Genomic DNA, 11,025 nt, shown 5'->3' on the forward strand with positions numbered 1-11,025 from the left:
GCCGAGGGCTGCGGCGCCGTGTCGGTGGCGTTCCCGCTGACCATGATGATCACCGGCATCGTGGGCAATGCCCTGGCCATGCTGCTGGTGTCCCGCAGCTACCGGGCCAAGGGCAGCCGGCGCAAGCGATCCTTCCTGCTCTGCATCGGCTCCCTGGCGCTCACCGACCTGCTGGGGCAGCTGCTCACCAGCCCCATCGTCATCTCCGTCTACCTGTCCAACCGCGCCTGGGAGGCCGTCGACCCCTCGGGCCACCTCTGCGCCTTCTTCGGCTTCAGCATGACGGTCTTCGGCCTCTGCCCGCTCTTCATCGCCAGCGCCATGGCCGTGGAGAGGACGCTGGCCATCCGCGCGCCCCACTGGTACGCCAGCCACATGAAGACGCGGGTGACGCGGACGGTGCTGCTGGGCGTCTGGCTGGCCGTGGCCGCCTTCGCCCTCCTGCCCGTCGCCGGCCTGGGCCAGTACGCGCTGCAGTGGCCCGGCACCTGGTGCTTCATCAGCACCGGCGACAGCCGCCTCGCCGGGAGCCTCTTCTTCGCCTCCACCTTCGCCGTCCTGGGGCTCCTCTCCCTCGTGGTGACGGTGGCCTGCAACCTGGCCACCATCGAGGCCTTGGTGTCCCGCTGCCGCACCAAAGCGACCGCCTCGCGCTCCAGCAAGCAGTGGGGGAGGATCACCACGGAGACGCTGATCCAGCTCTTGGGGATCATGTGTGTCCTCTCGGCCTGCTGGTCGCCACTGCTGGTAGGTCCGTGGCGGAGCCTTGGGAGGGCAGGGTGGCCCCGAGAGCCGCCGGGCTGGGCCGCTCAGGTTCCGCGGGGACGGGGTGGCCGTGGGTGCGCCCCGAGCGAAGGCAGAGGGGACGAGGACGGAGCCCAGGGGATGTCGGGTTGGTAGGAGAGAGGCTGGGAGCGGTCCAAGAGGACGGCCTTCTGGAAAAATAGGACAAACCGGCGTCAAAAGGAGGGACCTTGAGGAGAAAAGGTCCGAGAGGACAGCCCAAGCATGGCGTGTTTGGGAAAACAAGACAACCCTGAGTCAAAAGGAGGGACCCCCGAGGAAAACTTGTACGGAGGAGAAAGGCAGGAGGGGAGGGGGCCGTGGCTCTGGGAACGGGGCACTGGACTTGGCAGTGCTGGGGGCACAGAGCCGCAGGCACCCAGCAGGGTGGGACGGGAGGGCAGGGGGGCAGCTGGCGCTGGCCGCGGGCTCCTGCCCGGCTCCTTCCACCGCCCCGCAGCGCCGTCGGGGTCTGAGGGTGTCCGGGCAGGGGGAGCCTGTCCCCTCATCTAGGGGAACCTGTGGGGAAGCCTGTCAAGACCTTACCCTGACGGAGCCTGTGCTCATGGCAATCAGCTGGTTATGGGGTTTTATTTGTTGCCACCTTGTAGCAAAACTCCCTTCAGTGCTTTATGAGGAAAGGTACGACTTGTGGCTTCGCGAGTACCTCCTGGTTTCAGCAGCTTGCTCACTGTATCTTATTTACGGCAGCTTTCTGGGCTTTTGGTTTCTGTATTTTTCTAAAGGATCCTTGCATTTCTTCCCACTGTTGTGTTATTCCTCACTTCTGACTTTTCTTTCTTGTCCAACGGGTAAACCTCTCCTCATGATCTAGGAGTTTTGGGGGCTGAATCCACGTCTGCCCTAGGGGACAAGGGCACACCCAGGAGCCTGATACCCCATCTAAAAAGCCAGCTTATTCTGCTGTCAGAGGACAGTATGATTCCTGGAAAGTTTCCCTGGGATCCATCAGCAGGAAAGGGCTGAAGCTACATGTGGTCATTTTGAAGTTATGTGAAAGGTATTTGATGGCCGGAGAAGGGTTTTCCTTCCTTGTGCACAGAGAGCTTGAGCCCATAAACGGGGCTGTGACGAGAGGAGTGGCTGACAAAGCTAATGGCCGATGGGGACAAGGTAAAAATAGAAAACAGTTTAATTTAGAGATGTTATCCTTGTAAATTAATTCAGATTCCATCAGATCCCCAAAATAACCCCGCCCCAAAAGAAGTCAGAGGCTCTAAGTTAACTTTCTAGAGATCGTCAACAGCTTGTGACAGAAGTCAACTGTGGAACCACACTGCAAATTTAGTGGGTACTTGAGACCAAAGAAGAATGTTCTGCTCCTCAAACCCCAAGAAATGTCAGATTTGGCAAGTTAAACCAGGCAGGTGCCCCGTCACCATCTCTGTGTCTCCGTGCAGCCCCAGACACCTTTGCCTGGCCCTTAAGGTGGCTGTGGCAGGTCCTGCTGTCCCGCTGACGTCTGCGGTTACGTCCCGCGGGGAGACGCTGGGACTGCTTTATTTTCCAGGAGTTAACTGTTGCATGCTTTTCCGTAATTAAAGAGGCATTTGTTAATTGAAGGCAGCGTGTTTGCCTCCCTCCTTGCTTTTGTAGGCTTTGCTGGGCCGCAGGTTCTGCCCTTCATAGCTGAGGAAGGTTTAACCAGCTCCCTCGACCAGCCCCGGGGGCCGTGGAGGGTTTAATCAGCCTTACAGCATCGAGAGAAAATCTCTGAGATGAGGGACACTTTTCCTCTTCCTTCAGAACCCGAGCGCTCAGAAAAATCCGTGAGGGTGCAGGGCTTGCTCTCGGTGTTTTTCCCGTGGCATTTTTGGAGATTTAACGGTCAGAAGTGGGACGGGCAGAGCTGCCCCCACTCCGCCAGAGGGATCCGTGAACGGCGTGAGTTGGTGGAAGCATTTTTATACGCATGCTACAACTAAAGTGAAGCTGGTGGCAGTGTGTCACAGGGCTGGCTGCCACCTGGGGAGCCTGGGGAACAGCCCCGGAAAGTTGCTGTTTGCTTTGTTCAACTTTTCATCCAACTTTATTCAAAACACCATAAGGACGCCTCACAAATCACACCTTTGTACGTTTGAAAACCAGAGCAGTGGAGGTTTGATGTTGTCATAAAACTGCATACAGTGATGACAGTAAAGTTTTATCTACTCTAACTGAATAAATACAGTTATCAACTCTATTGCTTTATGCGTTTTGAGCCAAATTTTTAATGGGCTTAAATTGTGTAGTTCCACTGACTTTATTCCACCTGCTGTTGTTCCTCTACCTTTTGCAGTCTTAATTCATTTAGAAGACCAGTACAGGCCACGGTAAACACCCTCTAGGGATATCAAACATGTCAAATTTCCAGTAGAGCGATTGTTGGCCCAACAAATATTCCAGTAAAGGAATATTATGCAATAATACCAAAAATAAGCAGCCGTTGTCTGCTTGGGAAATGTGTTTTATTAGCCTGATATTTTTGTAGCTCCATGGTTTCACCAACAAAAGAACAAGAAAACAAAGTCGGCGAAACAAGGGTGATTGCAGAGCTCCCAGAGGAAGAGCTCGGCCAGCTGCTCTGGGAGAAGGGGCCGGGGAACAGCTGGAACGTGGGCATGGGGCGTTTCCACGGCTGGGCTGCTCCCCATGGCGTCCCTGGTGGGCAGGAGCTGCGGGTGGCCTGGGCCGAGCTGGGACAGCAACCCTGACCCTGGACCCTGACCCTGACCCTGGACCCTGATCTTGGACCCTGACCCTGACCCTGGACCCTGACTCTGACCTTGACCCTGACTCTGACCCTGGACCCTGACCCTGATCCTGGACCCCGACCCTGACCGTAGCGGAGGTGGTGCACAAGTGTCTGTTCGATGTGGTCTGATCTGTATCTATCTCTAGTTTTTAAAAAGTCCTACCGAGAGTTGCTTATTTTTCATCTTTATTTAAATTAAATGTCGTAGATGGAATCCTCAACTGCTTCTGTTTCAAGAAACAAAACCAATTGTGCTTTGCACTGCAAGCTGCCCGGCCTTCGAGCCTCAGCCAAGTCTTTCCAAGGTCAACACGTGGTTATTGATCTGTCAGCCAGAACATCCCTTTGATTGGAAAAATCCTCCCCGTCGCCTCTGCCCCTGCTCACTCTTGCTCAGACTTCCCGAGGCCAGCAGCAGCCCGGCTGTGACCCTCTTGGCTGACACTGCGCCCCCAGACAGCCGTTGGAGCAGGGAGGGGAGAACCTTGGCTGGGATCCCACGGGTCATGCGCCCGCTGCAGCGGGTTGTCTGGGCTCTGCGGAGCGGCTGCAGCGAGGAGCTGGGCAGGGCCGCGAGGGGCTGAGCGCCAGGCTCGTCCCTCGGGCTCTTCGCGGTGTTCTCGGGGCTGGCTGCCCCTTTCCTCACCCTTCGCAAAGGCCGTGGTTTTGGTGCGCAGCCGAGTGTCACCCGTCACGGGTAGGATCCATCTCCTGGACAGACCCAGGAGACACCTCCAGCTGTGCGGCCCCGCATCAGCTCCACCTCCCCGCCGGCCCTGAGCACCCCCGTGGGCTGTGGGCGCAGCCGCCTCTCCGAGCGCGGGGGTTCCCCTGCCGCCCCCTCAGAAGGCGTTCGGGTCCCCGTGGTGATGAGCTCCTGGCGGAGGCCTTGCAGTGTGGGATGGAATGTGGCTTTTCTGTAGAGCCTCTGAAGTGATGTGGTTTTGAGCAGCTGTAGTTGGTAGGGAAAGCTCAGGGAGGGAACTTCAGGCAGTAGATACCGACTGAACCCTGGAAAATTATATCAGACATCTTTCAAAATGGGATTCGTATTCCCCATGGTTATGCGTTCGGGTATGAGAGCATAGCAGCACCAGCTCTGGTGAGCGCTCGCACCGGCTTTGAATAAAAAAAATACCCCCAAAAAAAGCCTTCCCAGGGTTTTTACCCAAATAAGCAGCAGCCTGGTGACAAAGCCAGTGCTGCCGTGGCTGGAGCACGTGGAGGAGGGAAGCAGGTGCGGAACAGGGCACCCCCAGGCCGGGCTCCTCCTCGGTCGCTGGTTTGCCTGCGGGCTGTGGCAGCCCCTGGCAGTGACTCGCCTTCTGGTCTGTACCAGGAGAGTGAGGGCGGCCTTGTCTTGGAGGCTCATGGCACCGATTGCTGTAAAGCAGGTTTATGTCTTAATTCGGGAGATGAGGATGTACAAAGTTGTTCTTATAGTCGGTTGAATCGTTGCAGAGCCATCTTCAGTTTATCTGTCAGAGGTCGTAGCCCTTGTAGCAGCCCTGTGGGAAAATGGATCCTCCCTCCTGCCTGTACATATCTCTGCTGACACTTTGCACTACAAGTGATGAAATTACCTGAAAGAACACATTTTGGGGTGAAAGTATTCATCAGAGCAGCCCCTTCTTCGGCTTTTCTGAGTGATGAGTGGCGGTTGCTGACCAGTGCTCGTGTTCCGCCGTGTGCCACCCGCAGCAGGACCCCGCCAGCCCTGCGCTGCCTGACGAGCGGTGGAAATCAGGATCCCACCACGCCTGACACCATTTAATCCCCCCAAAATCAACCCGCAGCCAGCTCTCGGCTCCCAGCCCAGATTATTGCTGGTCCGTGCCGTGAGGCACAGGAGACATAACGTTCGGAAACGTGTGTGAAACGTTTTACAGTGTAAAATAGCGTCTCGGTCGTGCCAGTTCAGATGCTGTGGGAAACGTGTCTAAATACATCAGAGTTCGCTGGGGGGCAGGGAGGATAGACAGGTCAGGTTAACACAAAATGCAGTCTGTGGCTTTTGACAAAAAGATATTTTTTTTTTCTGTTGTCTTAAAATGTTTTCTTGACTCCGAGCCCAAAACGCCTTTATTAACCCTTTTAATTTGGCTCAGTTCACAAGCAGAATAATTTACCTTAAACTCAGATTCTAAAATTTAGAAGTTATGGAGTAAAACAGCTTTAGAAAGAAGATATTTTTGTATTTGAAGTTCGTTTTTTCTGACACTTACTGTTCATAACATAATTCTGAAGAGCTCTACACATCCTGAGTTACTCAGCTGTTCCTTGTAATTGTGATAAAATGAGTCCCTTTAAGTCAATTTTGCAAGGTCCGTAATTTCCTTTTCTAGCCAAGGCCATCCTGCACCTCCAGGATTTAGCGCCCAGCTTGCTGCAGAGAAGCAGCGTGTGCTGCCTCGGTTTAGTGCGAGATCTAGAAATAAATCTGACCGACAGCTGAAAGGCCTCGTGTTTATCCCTCACTTTACACACACACACACTGAGCTGCTCCTCCAGTGCGTGTTCGCTCGGATCACAGGACGAGGGAGGGAAAAAACCTCCTTGTCAGGTGTTTGTCTTTGGGGATATTTGCAGATAGTGATGTACAGATAACAGCGGCTTAACATAGATCGCTTTCTCCTCCCAACTTCCCTTAGATTACGATGTTGAAGATGATCTTCAGCCACACATCGTTCGAGCACTGCAAGGGGTTCTCCAGTGAAGCCCAAAGCTCGGAACTGCACAAGGAATGCAATTTCTTCTTGACAGCGGTGCGCTTGGCCTCGCTAAACCAGATCCTGGATCCCTGGGTCTACCTGCTGCTCAGAAAGATCCTCCTCCAGAAGTTCTGTCAAGCAGCCAACGCCGTCTCCAAGTGCTCCAACAACGAGTGGAAAGAGAGATCCATCACCTTGTCGGAGGAAATCCGACGGACAGCGGCGTGAAGGAACGTCCATCCCTTTGCATGGAAACGACTTTTGCCAGCGAGTAGCTTTAAATCTTACTGTGAATTGGGGTATCCGTAGCATGTTAGCACCTGCATAAATAGCTGAAAACGGTATTACTGGGTGGACTTACAATGCCAAATAATTACGTGGCCAGCGTGCCAAAAGGTCTCAAATACAGGAGAAGGAATTGGGTTTGTTTCCACATTCTGTTGTTACAGCCGTTCCTAAGCGAGGTGCAGAGCGTCGTGGTCTGTGTGCCTGAAGTAGAGTTGGGAGGGAGTTTTCTTGTGTTAAGCTAGAAAAAAAAATGGTTTTCCTGTTGGGAAATACTTGGAACAGATTCAACAGATTAAATTCCTGAAGACACCCGCTCTGGTATATATGTTGATACTAAGATTATCTACTTTATAGAGTCCTTCTCCCTCCTTTTTTCTGGGGGGAGAAAAGGGCAAAACCCCCAAGAATTAAAGGAAGACAAAATTAGGAGGCTTCGTTCGGATTTCCGTGGCTTAAAACGGAAAAGGTCGTGTGGTACCACTGCTGGTACATCTTTCTCTTCCGAGGACTGACAGTAGCACGAGTCTCACGACACAGGGATTTGTCCTGATAAAAGTTCGTTCTGCACGGATGCTAAAAGTGAGCTCGTCTGCTGAGGAGGACGTAGCCGTGGGGTAAATACACAAGTGAGAAATCTGTGATTTTTTTAATTTTTTTTTTTTTTTAAGTAGCAGCCTATGAAATACCCAGGCATAACCAGAATTGCTGTAGCAAAGCAGACTATAAAACTGCTTCGAGCAGATGGAGAGAGTGATAAACAGGTGGTAAGAGACAGTAAATGTTCTTCCTGTAGATTAATGGCAGAGGTTTACAAAGCCAAAAGTACTGTTTTCATATGAGTTGTTTTACTTGGAAATGCCCGCGTCCGGGAATAAAAAGAGCATCCAATGATTTTTTAAGTAACGGGGACGTCACTCAAAACTTCTTCATTATTAAAATCTCCTACAAAGTGACCAAAATAGTACCCCAAAAAAGTTTATTTCTTCTTTTCTCTGAAAAGACAAATTTGAGAGATGTGGCAGCTTTGGGAATTTTTAAAATAAAGCAGACTGGAAGAGGTGGGTAGAAGCGTGTGCGTTAGACCTTTCCCCCAAGTAACTTTCAGGTTTTAGCAGAAAACTGAGTTCTAACACGTTTGTCGGGTCCGAAGTTCATTTTTTAAAGGGCTACATTTTTTTCCTTCTTTTCTTCACCCCTGTGTAGGTGATAGCCTCTAATGGCTCCCATTTCACGGCCTCTTGGGGGAAATCAGATGCAAATACAGTGAAGTGCAGTATATCCTCTAGTTGTACCTGTATGGTATGTGCCTTAAAGGCAAAGGTAGTCCTGCATCTGCTGGGAATTTCTCTACACAGAACCTTTATTTTCATTTCTCTTCGTTTATAAAAGTAACCACCCAAAAGAGAGACTGGCTACTGACTTTTCTTGTTCTGCTACCGCGTTGTCTCGTTCCTTATCATACTATCAGTCAAACAAAAATAATTAAGCTGACAACAGAAGCCACTGTCTACATAAATCTAATTTTATCTGGGTGGCGTTTGAGTGTGGCCTAAAAGCTACTGTCTTGCTGTAAGAGCCAGCCTAAACCCACAGAGGCCCATCACGGGAGGAGCCGCCTTTCTCTGACCAGTACCCCTCATCTTCTTCAATTTAATGACATCAATTCCTCTTTCAGTTACGAGTCGACTCCATCCTCCCGGCCGGCGTCGAGCCTCCCGCCTGCCCGTGCCTGCACGTCAAGGGTGCTGCCCGCCCCGCCCCGCCCCGCCCCACGTACCGACCAACGCCGTGGGGAGCGCCCTGAAACGGGAATTTGACTCATTCTCTTTGAAAAAGTGCCTTGCAGGATTCATACTTTTTTTTTTTTTTTTTTTAATTTATTTTGGCATCTAAAAAGCCCGTTCTTCTGTCCAGAGGACTGGTATTGTTCAGTTTATCTACATCAGCTTTTTAAAACAAATAAACCCAGTTGCCTGTAAAATATGTCGGGGTGACCTTAACAATCGGTCCCAGTCGTTCTTCGTCAAGACAATTTCCACGCAGCAGCGAGGGAGCACAGGGCTGCTCTGGGTCCCCGCCCCGGGCAGGACAGCGAGGGAGAAGCTCCGAGAGGAAGAGGGGATGGAGCCCCCTCGTATCAGAACTCTGCAGCAAGGGCCGGGGGCTGCTGGTTCCCCTCCACCCTCAATCCATCACGGGACGGGGCCCGCGGCCGCGGGAGGGGACCCTCATGCTCTTCCAGGGAACCGGACACGTGTCGGCATCGGGGGTGGTTCCACTTGAGTTCACTGAAAATAATTCTGCTGCGTCGTGCCTTTTTTTACCAAAACAGGACACTTACAGTTTGGAAAAAGGCCATCGTGTCCCTCTTTGGGTGCAGTAATATGAAGCTACTTTAAATATCAGAAAATGGGAAGGAATGCCTGCTTTTCATTTGTTTACAGAAAAGGAGTTTAAGCACTATTCGCCGGCCACGGCAGCTGAACCGGGGCCTGGCTGGAGGAACGCACGTTCAAAAAAGGAATTCAAAGAGCTTAAGCATAAATGAAAGCTTTTATTTCCCATTTACCGGTTTGAATGGGAAGGTGTATTTTTGTGGCGTGTCTTTAAAGATGCCTTTTATGTGATGTATTTATAATTCCACTACAGCGGCATTCCTAATACTGGTTTTAACATGCTGTACTTCTGTTGGAGCCGTTACGGGAACTGTAGCGCATGGAAAAACAATTCTGAGCTCGTTGTTTGCCTTAAAAACTCGCTTGTTTGTGTACCAAATCAACGTGTGTTGTATCAGTCGGAATAAAAGTTCAGCAGAATAACCAGTCTCTGTTTCCTTGATTACTCTTGCCCAGGCGGGACACAGTGTCCCAACAGTTTCAAACAGCCTGGCCAGAGCCGTGGGTCCCCCTGGGCGAGTGGAGCCGCGGGGTGCTCGCCTACCTTCCTCCCTGCTCCCCCAGAGCTGCACCCAAAAGCATGAGGGGATGGAGTAAGGTCGGTCTTAACGCATGAATTATTATTTAGAGCCGAGCTCACACCTCAGAGAGCTGCAGCCCAACCCGTGGGCCGGAGAAGCCCACCTGCAGCCCCTCTCACCGAGGCTGCTCCCATTTTTTTTTTTTTTAACATTATTTACATTATTATTTTTCTTACACTTTGTAATTTTAACACGAACTTGTCGAGCCCCTAAAGCAGATTCATAGAGAAGAGGTGCTGGGAGCATCGCTAGGCAGGGCCAACCCAACCCACCACCCCCTCCGCTGAGCTGGTGGAGTGTCACCATGTTTCTCCCAACTTAAATGACCTTCAGAGGAGAAACAGCGAATATTCCCCGTTCTCCAAACACCCTGCCTGTTCCCTGCTGCTGGAGGGGCTCAGAGCGATCGCTGTGCTGTGATACCACGCTGCAGGAGCCCCAGAGAAACGGCCTCTAGCCACTACACACACGAGAGATGCCCAGCGAAGCCCATCCTGCAAGTTACAGCTTTTCTCAGCTACAGCCCTGGAAGGAGACTCTCCTGGGAAAAGAGATCCTCCGGAAAGAACTTACCGAAGCGGCCCGTGGGTGGGTGCCCAGGGCAGTAAATGTTTATTGTGTAAACCTCCCCTGCAGCTGGGACAGGGCCTGAGCCGCTGGGCACGGGACTTAATGTCAACGGGCACGGGACTTAATGTCAACAGTCACGGGCTGATGGGCACCTTGGAATCGGTGCTCTGCGGCCGAGAGCGTCACAAGGACCTTGCTTTACATTTTCTCAGCCTAGCATGACGCTGAGCAACTGGAAATACCGTCACTTCGGTTTTGTCTGTGAGTGTGCCACTGCGAGCAGCTGGCAGTGAACCGCCGCCGCCACACTGAAATCTTTCATTTCTGGTGAAAGATTTGACCCAGGAAAAGGGACACTCCTTGTACCAGACAGACCAAAGCCAGATTACAGACACTGCAACACACCCGAGGGCCTGGGGGAGTTGGGCTGTGTCTCCTCCGCAGGGTCCCGCATCGCTCTGCGGCCCCATGTCGGGTCCCCTCGGGTGGGAGCACACGAAGGCACCTGCCAGCAGCCAGAGACGCGCGTGGGGAGCAAACCCCGGCTCAGCTCGTTTTGCTGTGCACAAAGCCTGGCTTAGCTGGTGCCCAACAGCACCTTGGGCTGGTTTCCTCCAGCCCCACCAAGGTGGGTCCTGCCACCCCTGAGCAGCACACCCAGGGAGTCCCGCAGGAGCATCACCAGGCCCCAGGTATCGGGGTGCCTGCTGCCCTTTTCACCCTCCTCCCTTCAGTGGCCACCCCGCGCCTCAACAACCGGCACTAAAACATCAAGCCTGGATTAGCAGAGCCAGAGCAACCCTGTGATCCCGGCTCGCAGACGGGGTGAAACACATGGATGGAGGATCCCGGCGCTGATCACTATCGCTCTGAGCACCTGAATCTGGAAGCAAACAGGTTGCACGGCCGCAGCGTAAACCCGAGGCGCTGGTTTGTGAAAC

General features: G+C 52.6%; 1 protein-coding gene and 1 long non-coding RNA gene across 2 annotated transcripts in view; both read left to right on the plus strand.

Moving 5' to 3' along the window:
* The window catches only part of PTGER3 (prostaglandin E receptor 3), a 7,443-nt gene extending 966 nt beyond the window's left edge, over nt 1-6,477 (plus strand). Inside the window, exons 2-3 of the mRNA XM_026853847.1 lie at nt 7-747; nt 6,190-6,477. Of these exons, the coding sequence (XP_026709648.1) occupies nt 7-747; nt 6,190-6,477 (1,029 nt within the window). The remainder of the gene's footprint in view (nt 1-6; nt 748-6,189) is intronic.
* A 168-nt stretch (nt 6,478-6,645) lies between these two features.
* On the plus strand, nt 6,646-9,356 carry LOC113483010. Its single transcript, XR_003398942.1, has 2 exons — nt 6,646-7,151; nt 8,213-9,356. It is a non-coding gene; the product is annotated as an uncharacterized LOC113483010 (long non-coding RNA).
* The last annotated feature ends 1,669 nt before the right edge of the window (nt 9,357-11,025 follow it).

Source organism: Athene cunicularia, assembly GCF_003259725.1.
Source record: "Athene cunicularia isolate RWA chromosome 8 unlocalized genomic scaffold, athCun1 chr8_part1, whole genome shotgun sequence".
Lineage (NCBI taxonomy): Eukaryota > Metazoa > Chordata > Aves > Strigiformes > Strigidae > Athene > Athene cunicularia.